General features: G+C 42.3%; 2 protein-coding genes across 4 annotated transcripts in view; one reads left to right on the top strand and one right to left on the bottom strand.

Moving 5' to 3' along the window:
- Positions 1-1409: 1409 nt before the first annotated feature.
- tdrd1 (tudor domain containing 1) lies at positions 1410-13745 on the bottom strand. Its single transcript, XM_070991080.1, has 25 exons — positions 13730-13745; positions 10202-10351; positions 9988-9992; positions 9796-9847; positions 9220-9331; positions 9029-9089; positions 8824-8904; positions 8543-8722; positions 8299-8442; positions 7934-8099; positions 7720-7803; positions 7219-7395; positions 7027-7134; positions 6674-6844; positions 5708-5968; positions 5195-5326; positions 4636-4743; positions 4370-4537; positions 3866-4210; positions 3669-3785; positions 3445-3573; positions 2474-2641; positions 1934-2335; positions 1674-1717; positions 1410-1499 (listed from the first exon to the last, which is right to left on the bottom strand). The coding sequence occupies exons 2-25, from the start codon at positions 10341-10343 to the stop codon at positions 1410-1412; spliced, it is 3447 nt and encodes a 1148-aa protein (XP_070847181.1). The 5' UTR covers positions 10344-10351; positions 13730-13745.
- ccdc186 (coiled-coil domain-containing protein 186) overlaps positions 11409-21452 on the top strand; it is a 23246-nt gene continuing 13202 nt past the window's right edge. For 2 of the 3 annotated variants that reach the window (XM_070991420.1, XM_070991422.1), the window contains exons 1-10: positions 11433-11537; positions 13333-14335; positions 14766-14892; positions 16064-16192; positions 17435-17647; positions 18024-18143; positions 18766-18870; positions 19585-19683; positions 21104-21190; positions 21288-21430. In XM_070991420.1, the coding sequence (XP_070847521.1) occupies positions 11516-11537; positions 13333-14335; positions 14766-14892; positions 16064-16192; positions 17435-17647; positions 18024-18143; positions 18766-18870; positions 19585-19683; positions 21104-21190; positions 21288-21430 (2048 nt within the window). In that variant the 5' untranslated portion in view covers positions 11433-11515. Of the gene's footprint in view, positions 11538-13317; positions 14336-14765; positions 14893-16063; positions 16193-17434; positions 17648-18023; positions 18144-18765; positions 18871-19584; positions 19684-21103; positions 21191-21287; positions 21431-21452 lie in introns of all 3 variants that reach the window. The other variant, XM_070991421.1, reaches the window with a different exon arrangement.

Raw genomic sequence — 21452 nt, 5'->3', positions numbered from 1 at the left:
CTGTAAAGCATGAGGGTGGATCAGTTATGCTTTATGCTTGTGTTGTAGTGATACAGGAAACATCTCACTGGTATTGATTCAGTTAAATACCAGCAAATTCTGGAAGCAAACATCACAACTTCTGTAAGAACGCTGAAGATGAAAAGAAGATGGCTTTTACAACAGGATACTGATCCTAAACATACCTCAAAATCCACAATGGAGCGCCTCAAGAGGTTCAAGCAGGCAGCTTTGCAGTGGCCTTCACAGTGAACTGACCTAAACATCGGTGCAAATCTGGATAGACCTCAAAAGAGCAGTGCATGAAAGAATCTCAGAACTAGAAGCCCTTTGAAAGAAGAAGGGCAAAGAAAGACTCTTAGCTGGCTACAAAAAGCCTTTACAAGCTTTGAAACTTGCCAATGGGGGTGTGACTCACTACTGACCACGCAGGGCGCCCAAACGTTTGCTTCTGGCCATTTTGCTTTTGGTTATATTGAAACTGTAAAAGATGGAAAAACAAAAGTAATCTTGCCCTGAAATACTGAAGAAATGTCATTTGTTTTTTAAATTTATCTGATGACTAGTTGGATTTAAAGAAAAAAAAGTAACAGGTACTGTCCTGCTGAACAGGAGTCTGAAATAAAGTTTTTTGGAATCCAGCTAACTTGGCCACATACCAACTAATGTATGAAGTCACTGTGAATTAACATTCCTTAACTGATGATGGATTAAGTGTGACTGCACTGCCTGGTACTCGATTCGTACTCTCATCATACAGTTACCATATATTCTAATGCTATTATTGTAATTTACTGTAGGATTTATATTGTATGTCTAAATGAATAAATCAAAATGTATATATTGACTCTAAACAAGTCCAAATCCAGCCCTCAATTACATTACAAAATAAAATCACTTCACTGCATTCATGTTCTCTTCTTTTTGTCACAGAACCTTTATGTAAAGACTGAACCGCATGATAAACAAATCAATCAGGATGGACATCCCACCTCAACAGGTGTTTAGGATTGAACAAAGGGGAACAGATGGCAGCACATCACGCGCTGCGGCACATGCAGAGCAGACAGACAGACGCTTGGATCACTTGAGGACGAGCATCTTGTGTTGGTTTTTCTGCCAACTTAAACAAACCCAATAAGTGCATTCAGCATTTTTTTTTCAAAAAACGTTTTAAAATGAAAAAGTGCCTGGAATGTAACCACAAGTTAAAAACAAAACAGAGAGGGTAATCACTGATAAGAAAAGAAAGACTAAAAAAGCTAAATTAAAAGATGGACGGCAACTTCTGAAGTAAGAAAACAAAATTAAAATTACAAGCCAGGTGGCTGCTTCTGGACGCCACATTCAGAGATAATACTTAAAACCACATCACTGATTTCAACAAGTTGGCGAACAAGGCGATAAAGTTATGTACTTGGTGAATCCTTTTTTGTCTGTCCCACTAACTGCTTGATGAGAGAAAGCTGCAGCTGCACCAACTGTTCCAGGCGGTCAATCTGTGAAATGTAAAAAAAATAATTGTTATCCATTCACCAGTTTTCACCAGGTATGTACTAGATGACCATTAACACCTGATTTTAGAAACTGAAAAAAAAAAACCCAAAACATTATTTCATGATAAAATAACACAAATTAAAAAAAAAAAAAAACTTTCTAAAACAAGTACAAACCTTTGTCTTCAGGCTCAGACAGCAGCAGCCAGAGGTCTGAGGAGCTGGGATTCAAGCAGAAAGCCAAGTGAGTGAACCGACACAAACTATTTAGATTCATTGATTAACTGGTAAATAATCATTACTTGCTGCTCTTCTTTCCAGTAATTTGAACCTAAATAAGCACTTTAAGTAAAACAAGTTGCTCAGGCATTTTGTTCAATGTGTGATGAAATAAGAAACGCTAGTAACTGAATTAAAAAAAATGTGACTTGACCGACCATTGACTGACACTGCAGAGGTGTTTTTCTCCTGCTGGGGAGTCTGGGGTGCTGGCTCTGGGGTAACAGTTAGGCCAGTTGTAGCTCTTGTGCTTTCCAGCCCCTCTTGGGTTTCAGGTATTGACTCAGGCACAGCTGTAGTGTTGGCAGTAGATGTGCTGGTGTCAGTTTGCTCAGCCCTCTGGGTGGTGGATGGGCAAGGATTACTCTTGGCCTGGGCCTGAAGCGCATCCAAGATCATGGCGGTGAGGTGCCCTCTGCCCGTCTCAGTGAGCGGAGTCAGTGAGAGCACGTTAGCAGAGCCATCGAAGGACTCAACAGTGGCGAGGACGCCGTTCAGCAGCTGGCTTTGGACCATCTGGTGCACTTCTTTTGGCCACTCTGCAGGGAAGTGTTCCTTACCTAGAAACAGAGGAAGGGGGGCAAAAGGCTGTATGATGGAGGTGTGTGATAGGGTGTGCAGTCCACAGCAATCGCAAAGACCACTTGTGGTCGAGGCTGAAATAATTTCAGAGAAAAGGACCGTCCCTTTTGCCTTACCAGTGAGGGTGCAGCGACTGATCTGAAAGGGGAGCTGCAGCAGGTGCATGGGGATGGGCAAGATACGGGAGAAAGGCACCTTCTCAGTGTTTCCGTAATCTGCATAGATGACGCTGATGTCATTCTCACCAACCTCCAGGACTACCGCACGGTACCAGTTACTGTCACCTGGGGGAGAGACAAAAAAAAGTATAACCAGGATGTTCAGTTTCACGTACGTATTGGCAGTTTTTGATAATTAAGTATTTCCAGGGTGTACATTACAATAGCCTATAGAAAAGGCCAACAATGTGCACAAATTCTATAAAATAATAACAAAAGGTTTTACCAGATTTTCTTGCTCATTAAGTTTTAAGGCTTCCAAAGAAAAGAGCCTTGAATCCAGCCTTTAAGAGACGACAAAGATGACTCTACCTGCACAGCTGCCTTTAAAAAAATGATGAGCCTTTACCAGGTAAGACCCTACAGAAGGCACTGAAAAATCCATTAAAACAGACCCTGTGGTTAGCTGCGGAATGTATGCCAGGCTATAGTCTCCTACTTGCATACTGTGTTTAAAGAAGAGCCGCTCCTACGCTCGGCTGCACACACGCTGTGTAATTACATCTACTAGCAGACACCAAATTACCATCTTAGGTCTGCAGGGGCAACAACTGCAGGTGGGGTCTCAAGCAGAGTCAGCGAGCAAACATGAAAACTGGAGAGGAGAATGAGAAGGGGGAATTTGGAGCGGCAGATTGTGTCTTTCTCGGAGTGGAATAGCTCAGCGATGGATCAGCTGGTCTGCCCTCATAGGATCACTTGTCTATAATCATTGATGAGTGGAATGATTCTGCTTTTCCTCTGCTAACTGTATCTCAGTATCTATCAAACTCTGGATATAATTCTGCTGTGTGAAAATTTCTCTAAATAAATAAATAAATAAAAATAAAAAAATAAAGAAAATACCATTGTTTTGTTTTGTTCCTCACCAGAGAATTGGGCACAGCAGGCAGCCCCAGGATCGGGTCTGCTCAAGACAGCGGAGGATAAAGAGGCCTGGTTGTTGCTGCAGTAGGCAGCCAGCTCCATCATCAACCCCTGAAACTTCTGCTGGTCCACTGCGCAACAACACATAGCAATTACAGCAGGAAGGAGAATCCAGTGTTCAACATTTGTGCATCTTCTTATGAAAGGGATAAGAGTGTGTTCTGACCTTTGCTGGCACTGAGCAGGTAGAAGAGGGAAGGACTAATGACAGCTGCAAAGTGTGGCTGAAACGTCTCCTTGAGAGGCAGCTCTACTGTCTTCCAGTCCAACGGGAAAGATGGGGCTGAAACAAGATTATCACACAGTTTCAAATCAAGCTCCTCAAATAATCAAAGCACTGCATTTCATCTAAAGGATACCTACACTCCAGCTGGCCTTCTGATAGCGTTGGTATGTCTTTGGAACTGGCTCTGGTCTGGTCAGATGCTTGTGCATTCATTTGGCTGCGCTCATTTTCCTGTATTTTGTCTTGGTGTTTGGCCTCACAGCCTGTGGTTTCACGTGTCTCTTCGGGAATCGCTCCAGGAGCTTTGGCTAGTTGCATGGAAATGAGTGAAGCTGCCACATCCTTCCCTCTGCTCTCCAGCTCCACATCGTAGCCTTGTTCAGAGACAGAAAGGACACGTGCAGAGAGCTGCTCGCCGTCCACCAGATTCTGGAAGTGCAGTATGGCTTCACTGTTCCACTCTGATCCCAGGGGCTCCACGCCTGTATCCAAGCACACACACACACACACACCTTGTAAGAAGCTTTAATGTAGACCAGTCTACATCTCACATGGTTTTTAATGCCACATATGATTTGTGATTTCAGCCATGGCTCCATGTGTAAGGTCATATTTGGACACACACACACGACCACACACACCTGCGAGCCTGCAGTGAATGGACTGGAAGGGTAGAGACAGGAGTCGGGGTGTAATGGATTGAAGCTGGTCCTTTTGCACTTCCATGCTAAAACCATAGTCCACAAGCACTATTGACACCTTGTCTTCAGATAGCCCGTTTACCATCGCCCGATACCAGGCTCCATCACCTGGGGAGCAAAAAGCACATTGCGTACAACTAGATTAGCCTTAGATTTAGATTTATTTGTCCTTTTGCATGGAAAATTGTTCCAGTAAATAGTCTCACCAGGAAACATGGCACAACAGGGCTCTCCCACTTTCGGCACAAAAGGTGAGGCATTCGCTTCGCAGTGCTGTTTCAACTCCGCCGACATCTCTATTAGCCTCTGATGGTCTGACAAACACACAAATACACGAGATACTGTAAACTGTTAAAAGGATCAAAACATAAAAATCATGACGTCTTATGTGGACATCTAAAATTAGTATAACCTTTGTATAATACCATACACACTGCAGTGTTTCTTAAAATTCTTCCAAGAGATCAAAGAAGAATTAAATCCTTGAAATATTCTGGGAAAGTTGTGGAATGCTCCAAAAACAACTGTTTGGAACATTCCACAGGTAAACAGGTACATTGGTAACAGGTGATAGCATCATGACTGGGTATGAAAGGAGCATCCTTGAAAGGCTCAGTCGTTCATAAGCAAGGATGGAGCGAGGTTCACCACTTTGTGATGTCTAGACAAGAATCCATAGTGGTACTTAATATATGCCAATACTGATCTTAATTTACTATTAAAAACCAATAATCATGGCCTTCTAGTCTGGAGAAACAAAAATACCTGTACTCCTGTTGATGCGGCAGTAAAAATCTCGAGGGTTCTCCAGGACACTGGCTAGCAGCGCCACTCTCTGGCCATCAGTGGGAAGTTCAGGCCATGACCACACAAGAGGCTCAGAGGCTGGATCAGGCACTGAAGAGCACATTACAGCACAACAAAAATGCATGAAATATAAGCCTATGTATTTAACAATCAAAATTATAAAGTTCATAAAAAAAATCTCTGTTGAAAGCAGTAGTTAAAAGAGCTGTCTACATGCTCATACATTAAGTGAGTGAGGAGCAACTGTGACTATAATATTTGCATTTGACAGAGATATATGACATTTCAGTTAAACTAACATTCCCTTAAAATTCAATATCCCATAAAAACCTGAAAAGTTAGAAAGTCATTGTAAACACACTCAAAAATGTAATAAAACATGCTTCAATTTCCTACTTATTCTTTGCATTAATACAGATACACACTTGATCATTTTCAAACTAAGTGTGATTAATTCAAGACACTTCCCACCATGTGGTTTGGCAGCAGCGGTTGTCGTCTGGTCAGCCTGCTGGTCACTGCCGGCGGTAACAAGAGCAGATGCAGTGAAACCACCAGAGGTCAGCAGCTCAGCAATGTTGGCCTGAGGGTCACTGGTCTTGTCAATCATGGTCACCAAAGCCTTGCCCTCATGCGCTCCCTGGATCTCGATGTGCAGTATTCTGTTCGATACCCTGCGCTGCAGGGCCAATAAGCACTCCTCTGACCAGCTCTCCCCATCAGGCCGCACCCCTGGAGAAGAGCCCAAAGAGAGATTTTTGAGAGGGTGTGAGAGGCACCAAGCAAGTCTTCAAACCCAATTGTTGTAGCATACACTCAAATCTAATGCTTAATGAGCTTTTTTTTTTTTTAACAGTTTCAGGGACATTAGGGAAAGATCTGCTCTCATAATCTCATATCACTCCAACAGCTGGCAGGCTGTTAAACTCCAGCATCACTAACAGCACTGTGCTGAGGTTGCTTCACATCACAAACCTACTGATTACACCACTACGTTATTTATGTTTAACATCTGCTAATATCCACTACTCATGTCCAACACCATATCTTTTTTTTACTATGCAATAGTACGAAACACTGCATTTATACTCTTTGTATATAATGTACATATAGTTGATTATATTATGTATCCCTTTTTATTGACTGTTCCTTTTCTGTCTCCTTCTATGTTTCCTTTAATTTCCCTGGCATGGGATCAATAGAGTTACATCTTATCTTATATAAAAAGGAATGTGTAAATGCAGGTCAAGACAGATCACAATATTTGAGACACTTAAATGTGTATAGATGTAAAGTAAATAGTAAATGTATATAAAGGCAAGGCAACCTTGAGGTGATGTTACTGCCTGATATAGCCATTAAGGTACAGGGGTTTGGGGTAAATTTGTTTTTGAAGTTCTAACCATCTCAACTGTGCTTCACAGCAGATACACCTACCTGCTAGACCACAGGGCATAGCCTGCATGGGCAGGGCCAGTAGTGAAGGGCTGATGGGCCGCAGGTGGTCTAAGTCCACCTCCTCAGAGTTGCCAAAGTCAAGGTAGCCGACACAAATGCGTTCCTCTGATGGATAAGCCAGAACTTTAGCCCTGTACCACTGCTTGTCCTCTGGAAGAAACACAGAGGTCAGAGCTCGGGTTCATGACGCAGGTCAACCACGGGAGGGAAAATACTCATTTGATAATATTCTGCATGACACCAGGCATATTCTCATTAATCAAACTGTCTCATTCTGCAAAACTGTCAAAGTGTGACACTTTATATTCTCAATATGTACATGCATGCCGTACCTGAGAACTGGACACAGCAAACTGTGCCGGGGGCTGGTCTGAAGTTCTGGGGGGCTGGAACCTGAGAGCAATGTTCCCTCAGCTTCAACTGCAACTCCTGAATCACTCCTATGAACCAAAAGCCCTCAAGTTAAAGATACATGTCATAGTCCAGCGCTTTAAGTTCAGAGTACCAGAACAAATGCTGCTTACCAGCGTTCTCCACCTTCTGTACGATAATTTCATTAGGTGACTGCAAGTGGGTGACCACAACTGAGAGGGAGTCACCCACTGCTTGTATCATTGGCTTGGGTGGCTGAGCCCAGGTGTTGTCATCTTTCCCATCAGCGCAACGCCTGAAGTTTTCCAATGATGTACTCACCATGGCGCCTGAGGAAATTAAACATTTTCATGAAATTTACATTCACAGAATTTAAAATTGCTGCATTTAAAATACAAAACAACTTCAGTCACTGAAGTCATTAAATGTTCCCTGAAGCTACATGCATTGTCTTATTCTAACCAGGGTATCTATAAAATATTTGGTGACTTAATTGACTTTTAATACCTCCAAAAAGAGTGCCAACTTTACAATATGCATTTCAGCAAACCGTGCAGTGTAGCAGGGATTTCTAATGATTCTCCCCAGTTTAGGCCCATATGTCACAGCCCTGTTCTGCAAACTGATGAGATGGGAAAGTGAAGCTGACTTACGTATTTCTTGCTCAGTTGGCGTCATTTTGTCCGTTTCCTTTGCTGCATAACCGCACTCAAGGAGGAACGCGCTCAACTGCTTTCCTAAAGACACAGAGAAGTTTGTCTTAATTGGGTTTAAACTTTTGCCTGTGTATCCCTACCACAAATCACACTTCACCCATCATAAACAGATGTTCTTTTTCTACCTTCCCAACTCCATCAAGTAACCTACCCATGGACAGCAGGATATCCACAACATGGATGCGACCATACTCTGGTGTTTCCACCAGTTTAATGGTCACAGACTTGCCGGCCAGCATCTGTCTCACTGCAATACAGCATTCGCCTGACCAGTTGCCAGCCACTGGCACCACCCCAGCAATACGGCACTCCATTGCCTGGAAGTAACAGATGCAACTGTTGTTCATGCTGGCTGTAAGACACTGCACACTGCCAGGGTGCCTGTTATGTAGGAGATATGACTTTGAATCTGCATTATTAACATTCACAGAACAGAAAATATATTTTGAAACCCTTCCTTGTCACATTGGCATACAAAAAATACAACAAACTTAAATGGTGTGAATATGCACTTACGCATGGACAAAATGGTGGGATATTAGCAGCCAGGGGCCTGATCCTGTCTAAAGGAACATGTTCTTCATTGCCAAAGTCAATGTAAAGGATATAAGCAATCTTCTTGTCAGTAGCCAAAGTCTGGACCAGACCTCTGTACCAGTTCTAGACATTAAAAAAAGAGAAGCAAACACTAGTGGCACAGTCAAGCAATAAATTAAAACCTGTCTCTCTTGTCACATTGCTTCTGAAGACATCAGCTCACCATGTCACAGGAGAACTGAACAGCGCAAACCTCTCCAACACAGGGCACATATGTCGTCGGTGATAAGGAGCAGTAGGTTTTACGAAGCTCTGCACTGATGAGCTGCAGAGCTTCCAGCAGCTCAGGGCTTTGAGCAAGAGCGAAAAACCTGCCAGGACTGTAGAACTCTAGAACTGATGCCTAAAACCACACACAATTAGAAGAAAGAGACACTGTGCTTTGGTATTGACAACATTGGATGGATCAGTCTTTAGAGTTGAGCCAAACTGGGTGTGTTATACCTGGATGTCTGCTCCCTTAATTACTTTAGCCACATGCAAATCCTTGAAATAGACCCTCTGGTGGCTGTTTGTATCAGCATCCTTCAATAAACATAAATAGCAAAACATGGATCAGGAATCTTTCAGATACTGTTATTTAAAATCACAAAAACATAAATCATGACTTCTTACTTGAATCAGAAGATCCCTAAATCATTGCAATTACCTTAGACTCTGAAAGGACTGCTCCGTTCACTGGTGAGGCTCCGGTTTCCTCTGGTGTCTCTCTTTGGATTATAAGAAACAACAGAGGGCACATTATTTTTTGGACATTTCATAATAATTCAACTCTTTGCTGCTGAATTAATACATCGTCCCAGCTGACAGTCAGTGGCACTCAGAGTTGACCCAGCTTACTTTGGTTCTGAATCAATGGACTTGCACATGTGACAGTGTGCCTTCCAATCTTTTGTCTGACACACCACAGAGCAGTAAGGCCTCTTCTTACAGCGCTTGCACCGGAAACTTCCTGTCAACAGACGATACAAAACAACGAGAAGCAAGAACATGGATCACAAAACAACAATGAGGAAATGTCTTGCGTTCCATGAACTGTTGTGTCAGGATATAGATCATTAACTCACATCACATTACAAGACTAACTTTTTATACTGTCACTTTTCTAAATGTTGGCAGGATACGACGTAAAAGGCCATCAATATTCTAATTAATTTGCCAACACTGACACATTGGCATAGCTGAGACAAGAACATAATATCACCTGGGGACAAAATCCTTGCATGTATGTAACTTAATCTCAATAACTTCTAAAATTAAATGCTTTGTTTGAGAAGCGTTGCTGCTCATTAACAAAGCCACTGTTCATCACTTTTGATGAATACTTGTACACTGTTGGCACCACATGGTGCAAGGCTGCAGGAACTTCACACACCCAGTCCCACAAAACTGTGATTATAATGGCGACAATATTACCTTGTTCACCGCAATAACTGCAGAAGACTGCTTGTGTCAGGGATCCGGACACCTATGAAGACAGAAAAACATTGTGGGAAAATGGCATTGATAAAGTACTGTACTTTAATTTCAACTGGAACATTGATGAAGCCAATGATGAACTGCAAGTTCGTTACATACTGCAGGATCCCTGCTGACTGGTGAATTTACAGGAGCTGCAAAAAAAGAAAAGAGGAATAAACCTGGTGCAATATATAGTAATATAGTAGCTAATAATGCTACCAAGTTCACAGACTAACGTTTTATTGCTGTTTAGTTACTATTTGCAGTTATCCAATTCAGAAAAACGGCGGCTATGTCCTGCAGGTGTGTCCGATAATGGATGTCCGTCGTTGCTTGTCTGGTGACGATGGCATTGACTTACTGTCTCCACTGGCGTCTGGCATGGAGCTCACAAGTCTAACATCGGCCATGGGAGGCGCTGCGCAAAGAGCCAGTGGGCTCGACGATGGTTTCCTCAAAGGCTGGTTCAGTCGAACCAGGTTTGGAGAAAATGAGGGATACATGGCGGCAGCTGTCGACATCGTAAAAATTATGTTGTCAGTTTCTGAAAATATGATGTGGGCATGACAAGTACACAACTTTCCGTTTACATTTAAAAAGCACTGCATTCTTAGCTAGCTCGACGGTGAAACAGCTAACGACTAACGTTCACGGTCACATGCTAGCTAACTCGTTAACTAATTAGCTGTTAGCGAGCTAATAGAAACCAACTCACAAAGACACAGTTAAATAATGTTCTACTACGAAACATAAATGAACATATAAACTCACATACATAACTGTACCTTCACTTTGTGGTTTTATATTCCACTGTCAATATTTTACCTGACGGGTGAGTGCACGTGCTTGGAAAGAGGTCAAGTACTGCACATGCGCAGTAGCGTCAAAACTAGAAGGTCAATAGGCCGTGATGACCGGTACGTCTGTCTCAAGAAAATAGACATGTTTTTGTCCTTTAAAATTATTAAGACCATAGAAAACCAAAAGCATATACATTGTTGAAATAATTTCAATGCCTACATTCTTGTATTAGATAATATATCTGAAACAATTAGATTATCAAAGGATCAAAAGCTTAACTGTCTGTGAAGGGCTGGTTATCCAAGCCATGCACTTACTGAGTACCAGCCTGAACACTGAGCATCAACAACTGACAGGTACCAAGAATTGGTGCTGAACTGTCAGTCAGACTGAGTTTTGCTCAGTCAATATCTGATCAGATATTGCCTGATTTAATTCTTTTTTTCTTTTTTCTTTTTTTAAATTCTATTTTGGTTGATTTTGTTGTTTTTCTCAGTTTTGGTTTTGGTATCAAATCGGCAAACATACCCAGCTCATCAACACTGTATTAGTCAGTACAACGGTTATGAGCTGTAAGTAATTTGTAATGTCATATCAATGATATGAGACTTATGTGTGTTATTTAATGTGCTTTTCTGGTGAGTGCGCTTGTTATTTTGTGGGAAGAATAAGGTGGAGGTTTACCTGTCTTGCACGTCAGACCAACGTCATTTCTCTCTGGGCTCTCATTGGTTTACATCACATCATCGTCTCTCCAGCAGTGGCCATATTTGTTGATGTGTCATATCAAAGTGACTTGTCGGGGCTATCAGCTGGTAAGGCGTAAGCCTCAAAGTTCACTCTTGTCCACATTGTCTCCGCATTGAACTACACCATGGATTTTTCGCACTCGGTGGGTGAAAACATAACCATCTATATTTGTCATGTATGCTAGGATGCTAGCGTTAGCGTTGCACTAGTGTGAGCGTAGTTGTAGCTGGCTAACGCCTCACTCATCAACGTTATCTTAGCTAGCTAAGATCAGCGGTGCTTCCATACAATGTGTCACTCTGCGGTTTATAATTAAATCAGTTTGTGGATAACAGTACTTCTGTGTTTTAGCATGTGCTGTGTTTACGCCAGGTAATCTGTTTTCCTAATGCCATGTTGTGGCTAACTAAACAGCTAGCGAGCTAAAGTTAGCATTAGCAAAGGCTAACGTTAAACGAACCGAAGTGTTAATAAAACGGCAGTAAATATAAATGAAACATCGGCCGCGCTGCTTGCTAACTACACAGTAACCAACTCGATGCAATGACATCTAACTGATGTGCTGCATTAAGGCTGGCTGCTAACATTACGTTAACTACTTTTAATAGTGCTGTGACATGACACCTGTCATAAGAGCATAGACATCACTGACTGTGCCTTGTGCTTTCGCTGCTTAACATGAGACGTTTGATTGCGTTGCTGTGTGTAGCTGTAGTCTATTAATCACAATAGGATAATAATAAGCACAAGGCGTGCAGGTTTCATTGTAAGACTTTTCTATTTATATAATAGGGCTGAAGGGAGCCATTGTAATGTGTACGGAGAAGAGGATATTGACAGAGGTTTGACAAGAGGTGCTGGGGGAATTGTCGATCAGCAAACACTGTGTGATAGAGGAAAGGGATTGTAACATAATCTGTCAAAGACAATATACAACTGTAATAAAGTTTACATGGCTTCCAGCTATTCTCAGTCGTCTCTCAGCAATTAACACTGCTGGATGCCGACAAAGCCATTTTCCGTTCAAAGGAGCAGCATACAACTGCTGAATGTTTGATTTAAGAGGTTCAAGCTTTGATTGATTGCTTCAGACTGAAACAGGGTCACATTGTTCATAAGCTATGTCCTTGGTTTTAGTGAGCAAAGGCCTAGTAGCTGGTTTACTTTCTTCACATCCATAAGACAAAGTGAACAAGAAAAGTGTTACCAAGCTAATCCACAAAGGTCTTATTCTCAAAGGTAAACATGAGAATGTAACGATGTGTTCTGTCATATACCAGCCCTTAAAGGATGCTTTATGGGGTTTCATCTAGCGTTCATATTAGACATATTTACATAAGCTGTATAATTCAAAACTGAAGACGAACAAAGTACAGTCGTTTGCCGTTTTGACTGACATTATCGTCAGATCCTGCCAGGTGTGTTTTACCACAATCCCTGATCGGATTGGTGATACAATTTGAAAAAGAATGCAGTGATGATGTGTAACAATCTTGAATACCTGTCTTAGTTGTATGACGTTCTGTGCCACATGCCCATAAGTGAAATTATGTGTTAACATGACCACACCTCTTAGTGTGTGTCAAAGCAAGTGAGTGTGTTTGTCTATTGGTCATGCCTTTCGAATTATGTGTTTCTTTTGGCATCAGATAAACTAACAAATCACCAGAGGACTAACACAAGGAAATGTGAAGCGTTGTCTGGGTTTTTTTCCTGGCTTTGCACAAGAACCAGCTTGCACTTAATTACCAGAATGGCTTGACATGCAAAAAGCACAGGGCTGCTGTGTTGGTAACATCCAGGAACTGAGGCTGTTCACTACTGTTGTCACGCAATGAATGCAAACCCAAACCGTTTATTAGTGTTTGCTCCCACTCAGTCTCCCTCTCTCCCCTCTGTATCTGCTTCTCCCTCTGTCTCTGCCAGATTTGAACCAGAGAGGGGCCACAGAACAGCCTGGTCCTGCTTCAGATACACACACGATGGAAGGCTCAGAGGTTGAATCTGTTTCGGAGAGATCTCACCCGGTGAATCAGCTTCACAACACCGCATCTAACATAGAAGAGGAGGAACAAATCTCTCACAACAGTGCAGATGAGGCAGAAAAGTGCAGTGAGGCAAAAGATGAAGCACAGCTTGATAGCCACTTAATCAAGACTGTGACAGATGTTCAGATGGACGAGAAGAAAAAGTCAGAAGCTGAAACATGCAATGAGGAACATGTAGAGGGGAGTGAGCTGGATGCTGATGCCGGCTGTGATAGCGGCACAGTTTCCATGGAAGATGGGATGCTTTCACTTTCAGATTCGGCTGGTGAAACTTTAATAGCCCCAGTCACCACTGTGGACGTTGTGGTAGAAAGCTCTCCTTCTGTTCTTGAAGGGACAGTAGAAACCTTATTGCCGTCTAATGAAGTTAAGGACTCTCATAGCACCACTCCAAACAGCACTGAGCAGCCATCGGTCTTGGTTCTAAAATGTTCCACAGAGCCATCGCCTGCTGATGATAGTGGTTCAGCCAAGAGTTCATCATCCCCTTCCGTCCAAAGCACTCCGAAAACCTCCCCTACTGACTTGACAACCACCTCCGGGATCTCTAATGGCCCTTCTACCCCCAGTTCCGACACTGTCAGCTCCTCGCTGGCTTCCAGCCCACAAACCAGTGCCATCACCTCAGCCCCCTCAGATTCCTTGTCAAGTCCGTATGACACTGATTGCAGCCGAAAGCTTATTTCCCAGATCCAGCGCTCGCTGTCACAGGAATCACTGCTGGATGACTTGGAGTCAGAGCTGTTGGCCTGTCAGCTGCCTGAGGGTGAAAGTGGAGGTGAGAGGAAAGGGAGCCCACCTGTCAATGGACTCCCTACAGACCAAGAGGACTGCATGGTGGTCTTTGAGAAGTGTGTGCAATACAAGTATGCACAGCAGGAGAAAGCTATTCAGAGGTAAACTACTACTAAGTATTTCATCAGTTACAGTTGATGCACTGTGGTGTCAGTTATTGGATGAATCCATGTCTCTGGTTCTGCTTCCTTGAGTAGCTGATGATAGACTAAGCCACCATTATCACATCATTTTGCTGAGTGTCCAACATTTCCATCATAATGGGCCAGTTTAGCAAGAGATTTACCTACTTGCTAATTGCTATTGTTTTTCTTTCACCTTAGTTGTATTAAGTCAGTTTTAATTAAGATGACACACAAGAACCATTGTTTTAAAGCTCAAGCAGTGTTATTTGCATTAATGAAACTGGACTTTTTGGTTAAATGATACAGAACAATCCACATATTTTCGTATACCTGGCCTTAATAACAGCAGTCTAAAATTCTTCAGTATTTCGTATGGACTTGACCTAAATTGGTATTTTGTGTGTAGGTTGCTTGAGGAGAACAGGAGACATCAGGAGCTGATCCTGGGCATCTGCTCAGAGAAGGACAACATGAGGGATGAGCTGAAAAAGAGGGCAGAGACAGAAAAGCAGCACATGACCACCATTAAAAAGGTTACTTTCATTCTTGATGGTCTGTTCACGTTGTTCATGGTCATATGGCGCTGACTGTCTTAGAGCACAAGGGACGCGGCTTGTTGATCTGTCCCTTGGCCCAAAACAAGCAGATTCTGAAATAAGGGGGTTATACATGGAAACAATAGAACCGTATTCCCCATATGGTTTTCATCAACAAGGAAGTGCTCCACTGCGATGTTTTGTCTGTGCCAACTGTGGAGACATAGCTCATGCATTGTTGCAAATATTTATCAGAACATTGCTCTCGACAAGCACAGCTGGTTTTTGTGTTATCTGGTGAGCAAAGGCATCCAGAAATGTGCGTTAATACTGAAATTGCACATTCCTGTGATTTGATCGTGAGAACACTCGAATCATCCTTTTCCTGTATCGTAAATTTCAAGGGCCAGTTATGTACAGAGCACACAGCACAGTTAGAAGGCAAACCAGAGGAGAAATGGTGTTTAGCAGCAGCAGCCGCAATGACACTCTAATACAATTCAATTTGGAGTGTAGCCCCGTATAGCTGGTAATTAAGGAAGGCAAACAAAGCGGCCTGGTGGGAAGAAGAAAAGGACACAGAGTTCTGATTACTAGCATTCGACACGCCACACGTACATGAAAGGCTGCGTTCATTTGTGGGAATTCTGTGTGTTTTTTAGATGTCTTGAGTCTTTTTTGTGTGCGTGTCATACCCTTTGATTTACGAAGTTTACATTCCACAAGCCCTCCTCTATTCATTCAGTCTTTTTTTATTCATTGGACACTAGCATGACTGTTGCCATAGAAGGAACAGTAATTGATTCATGCATTGTGCAAGCAAAAGGGAGCAGGAGGGATTTGTATGACATAAATCCAGTGTGGCCTCGGGCCCCTTTTCTTTTTTTTTCCCAGCCATAGATTTAAACATGAGAGATTAAATGTCTATTACTTATTCTTGTTATTTGTAATTATTTAAGGCTTTTTTTTGTCAGAGACATTTCAGTCATATTTCACAGTAAAAGCATCGAATTTTGAGGAATAGAACAACTGCCTTCCTGTTCCTGTGCTGTCTAGATTTATTTTGCTTCCAGCATCTTGTGTCAGGTGTCATCCTGTGTAGCAGGTTAGCCCAGACTGACGTGTTGCCCAACAAGTTTCTTACCCCGTATACTGTCTGTTCCTGCAGTTGGAGGGCAGGGTGGAGGAGCTGCTGAAAGAACTGAAGGAGTCGCGGGATAAACTCATTCACCAGGACCAGGCAGCTAAGGCTGCCCTCCAGCAAATGCAGAAGGAAACGGCCTACCGGCTAGAGCAGGTATTACTGGGATCCAAACGCTGTGAGAGTATATGTTTGTTAAGCAGCTTACACAACTTACTGTAGGTTTTCCTCCTGTCTGACTTATGTTTTATTCATGTTTTCCATAGCATTCCATATACTTTTGACATAAGCTAACATTGACATGAGCTCAGGCTGCAGCTCCTGTGGTCATGCATATTCCCACAGGAATTGCTGGCTGAAATATACTAAAGGTGTTTCGTTCACTTCCACAATTTTTCTGTGCTCTGTTGTGGCTTTGATAATTGGCCCAATGCGCTGCATCATTAGTAGACAAACTGCAGGCTGAGCATCTCTGTCTTTTGTATTTGTAGTATTAAAATGCTGAATTCATCTTTTGATTCAATTATTGCTAAAACTGAAATAGCTAAAACAAAGGTTATTCACAGCTGGCCAAAAATAAATAGGTTTTTGACAGACACTGTAACTCACGTATCTTGAAGACGTTTGCACAAGGCTAGCAGCTGAACGGTAAAGGTCTGCGCCAAACTCTTGTTATTGCAGATTTAATCACTTAGTAAGCAAATAGTGCACGAAAGCACATTTTTCATCCAAGAGTTTGCACACCTGGTTGACATCTCTTGACAGTTTTGTCACACTTGTACAATTTTTAATTTCACTGTTCAGTGAACAAGACGAGGTAGATTTTGCACTCAGTCGTCACTTTTAAGCCCTTCTGTCAGTCCCCCCTCGTAATAAAAGGGTTACCCAGTGCTAATCAACTGTTGCCCCCGAGGTTTGAAACATTCGGCCATGTCATTTTATAGACTCTGTGCCATGTAACTGATCATTTCTTTCTTTTTTTAACATTGTGTTGCTGATGCACAAATTGAACTGTACCTATATTCACAAATGAAAAAATGCCAATCGGCTGGTTCCTGTTTCTCCGGTGTGAGGATTTGCTGCTTGAGTGTGGTTTGCTTATAGACCTAGTTCATCAAAAAGAGCAAAAAATGCAGCAGTATATCACCTTGGGCCATCCACACTATAATGCAAGATTGTCCAGTTGTCTATCCAACTATCTGTCTTACATTACTTGCGCCAGTCCAGGATGAGGTTGCAGCGGGCTAAGTCGAGCACTGTATACATCTTCTCAGCTCAGGGATTTCAAAGGGAAACATTACTTCATTCTGATCCTCTAAAGGATCAAACAGTATGAGCAGCTCAGTGACTAAACTGTGGGATATTACATACACCTCACGATGTGAACAATCATCTCAGGCAAACAAGAAGTGTGACGAGGCCCGCCAAGAGAAGGAGGCCATGGTGATGAAATATGTACGGGGAGAGAAAGAGGCCCTGGACCTGAGGCGGGATAAGGAGAGTTTGGAGAAGAGGCTGAGGGAAGCCACCAAGGAGGTGGACCGCCAGGCCCTCAGAGGAAACCAGCTGGCCCAGGAGAAAGGCAGACTGCAGCAGCTCTATGATGGGAAGGTAGATACTCTGTCATTTTGAAGTGTCTTGTCAGGACATTGTTTTTTGAAAACCATTTATTTCAGGACATGAGCACTCAGGCCCAGGTTTTATTTTCATTCAGCTTGAAAGTTTTTCTATACAGTATAAAGATAACACAATTGCGTTGATGTATCCATTTGAACTTGAATTGAATTTAGCTCATTTTGCCACCAGAGACACAGAGTCTTATCTCAGCAGTATGGTGGATGTCCTACTTCTATGCATTGTATAAATATTGGGGAATTTGCGGGGGAAAAGCATCAAGACCCGTTTTTTTAATTTATTTAAGTATATCAGCTCAGCTAAAAACCTGCTTGCCTCTGATATTGTTCCTCCATCCCACATCTCCTTTCAGGAAGGCGAGGTCAGCAGGTTGAATCGAGAGGTGGAAAAGCTGAAGGAGGAGGTCAACTCGCATCTTATCAAAGTCAAATGGGCGCAGAACAAACTCAAGAGTGAGGCGGATATGCACAAGGTACTGTAACTGTGCTGTTTTTTTGGATTTATTGTGTGTTAAACCTGTTACTTTTCAAACAGAATTGCAGACAACATGATCTTCTCTAATGTTTGATCCACAGCCGTATGAAGTTGTTGCAAAGCGTATACATTTCCTCAATCAGTTTGAAGGAACATCCTTAGATTTCTGGTTTATGTTGGTTTTCTTCATTTAGTCTAGACACCATGCCTGTTGTTTGTCACGTCTGCTAAGTATTCCCAGGATACAAATCACATCCCCTTCAGTCATTTTGTCTGCAGCTGCTCCATAATAGACACGATTTGAGTCAGGGGCGAAATGAAATGGTACTGTAATGATCCGGCAACGAAGTCGTCATTAATGTTGTTGCTATTTTTGAAAATGCCTGTTACGAAATAATACTTTTATTTTTAACTGCCTCCAAGCAAATGCACGACTATAAACGGAGGAAGAAGGAAACTAATGTTTGCCTTTGTTGTGGTTTGTGTGGTGTATAAATCACTTTCTGTATTTATAAATGTGTTTCCCAGAAAAAGAGGTGATGAAACAGGAGCCTTTTACAGATCATTGCTGTGCTTTGAAGTGAATTTCCCTTAATAGAAAAGCGTCCTTCTGTTTGCAGGAAACTAAAGACAAACTGAGAGAGACGACATCTAAATTGGTTCAGGCCAAAGAAGAGACAGAACAGATCCGCAAGAACTGCCAGGACATGATCCGAACGTACCAGGTCTGTGACATCAATTGCAAACAAGTATCACTTTGTTCATGACCAAGAGTGTGAGCAAAGGTCAAATTAAATATCTGAGAAACATAGCAGTTTTTTTTTGTCAGTATCACAATTTGTTGGCTTATTGTTGCTTGTGTACCTCCCTTAATGAACCATCCAATTGCTCAAAGAATTAATTAATCAAATCAGATTGGTCGGCGACACACTCGTGTAAATGGACTGAATGACACTGTGTTCATGCCATTTGCTTTGGCGGAGCTGAACTCGAAACAGGGCTGATTCTGCTTCAGGTGAAAGGCAGTTTTCATTTGTACCTTGTGATGGTGGTAAAGAGCTGCCTGAGTTTTCCCTCTGTGCTGTAAAGATTCATTCGAGCTGCTGTGCTCTTTCACCAGCAGCGTGCTATCAGAGCATACGCAGGCAGCAGTGCCAGCGTGTAACAGCAAGATTTCAAAATAATGTGACTTGACATGGAGCTCCTAAGAAAAGAAATCATATTTTAACATTTTCAAACAGCAGAATATACTGGATATGATTTCTATTTTGGTGTCTCATTGTCAGTTGCCTGCTCTTGTATTTCACAGACCTCTCTTTCTCCCATTCTAGCCCTCTCTGTTTGCCGGCCCCTCTTTTGCTGTTATGTCAGCCGTTGCACTCTCTCCATCGCCCTACTTATTATCTTGTTTTTGAATCCTTTACCCCTCTCTCCTGCAGGAATCGGAGGAACTCAAGTCCAACGCGCTGGATGCAAAGCTGAGGGAGACCAAAGGAGAGCTGGAGAAACACAAGCAGGAACAAACAGACCAATTAGAGGTGACAACCGCTGTGCACACATGCAAACACTTGCTCGGCCAGTGAGTGGGCCCTGAAAATCCTGGACAATATGTGATGCTAAGCAGCATTGCCATTGTCGCTGATAAGCTTGCTGCATGTCTATGCATCTTTGTGCTGATCCACAAGAAAGACAAAAGTTACGTAACAGTAATTCAGGTTTGCTATTAATTCATGATTACATATACAATCCGTCCCGCCAGGCCGTTATTCAACCTTTTATTGATGGTCTCCATGCCTGCTCTTCTAGTAAAAAATGTTTATTTTTAGCTGTTTTCATCAGTTTGAGAGGTGTAATTGCTTTAAGTAGGAATGAGTAACAATCTGGCAGATAGGCTCTACAGGCAGACACGCATGCACACGGGCTCAGACATGGACTCAATCCAAACGCAATGGCCTGTTTTTCTCTCTGCTCCATTCTAAGGGGAATCACACTTTAAAAATAAATGGCCTAGAAATAATCAATATGAAGCTGTGCATTTCAACAACAACCCAGAGGAAATCACACATTTCTTGCCATGATTCCACCGTCTGGTTCGTGGATCCAGGGTGTTTACGAGTCCTTAAATTACTTACATCTGAATTACGTTTCGCAAACAGCTTGAGAGGTCATCGAATGGTCTTGGGTTTAAATTTAAGTTTTATTTAATCCTACTTAGTTTTCATTTTTGTCAGAAATTTGGTCATAAAAAGTTTAATACGCTTAACTTTCGCTCTGCGGTATCAAACATCCTGTTCTCCAAAACCTTTTTGTATGTTGAGCCTATCGCTTAACACTTAGCGCAGATTGTTTTTAGGACAGGTTTTACCACGGAGGACCCTGTTTTTTTGGCAGATCTCACTGCCCTGCTGATGGATAAATTGGACCAAGCCTGTGTTTATTTTCATATGTGTGTTATGCTCGACATGTAGCTCGGTCATGAATGATGCAAACAAAACAGTTGAGTTTCCATTACTGTGTGGGTGTTAAAATTAAAATGGGATGGGAGGGGATGGATGGAGGACATGGACAGTAAATTTGCCAGCATCTCCATTACTGGCATGTTGTCCTGGATACCACAGGCTACTAATAGCTTCTTGGAAAAGTTGAGTACCATTAATGGCTTTTTTAAAAAGGTGAGACAAAGCATTATTAAGTGTTGCTTTCACATGCGTAATGAGTACACAAGCAAAATAATGTTAATGAATGCCACACTTGGATTGCCAGGAAATGTATCTGTAATAAAATTTTATAATTTTCATTAATTATTTACTCATTTTCCCGAAATGGCATACGTTCCATTTAGTATGGCTGAGAATTAAGCTGCTAAAACCAACGTAATGTGTATTAAATCTTAGTTATCGCAATCAGAATTGGCAATACTGGTTGAATGTCTAATGTAGAATTTAATGCATCTTGCAGGTGCACCGGGTGAAGGCCAAAGAGTTGGAGGACCTGAAAAGGAGCTACAAAGAGAGCATGGATGAGCTCAATACTCTACGCACCAAGGTTCGTCTTACAGATAAGTGCTTGAACATCTGTGTGCCCGCAAGATATCAGCGGGTCTTCTTCGGCTTAATGAGCACGTGCTCGCTGTGTTCTGCAGTTAAAGTGTCTAGAGGACGAGCGTCCACGCTGGGAGGACGAGCTGAGCAAGTACAGGGAGATCATCAACCGGCAGAAAGCTGAGATCGGCCGCCAGAGAGAAAAGCTGGAGGAGATCAATGCGCTCCAGGAGCAGCATCAGCGGTATGAAGGCACACTCTCACAC

The sequence above is a fragment of the Chaetodon trifascialis genome, chromosome 21 (genome assembly GCF_039877785.1).
Source record: "Chaetodon trifascialis isolate fChaTrf1 chromosome 21, fChaTrf1.hap1, whole genome shotgun sequence".
In the NCBI taxonomy this organism is placed as follows: Eukaryota; Metazoa; Chordata; class Actinopteri; order Chaetodontiformes; family Chaetodontidae; genus Chaetodon; species Chaetodon trifascialis.
The sequence above is the reverse complement of the archived record's forward strand: the minus strand, read 5'-3'. Positions and strand labels throughout refer to the sequence as shown.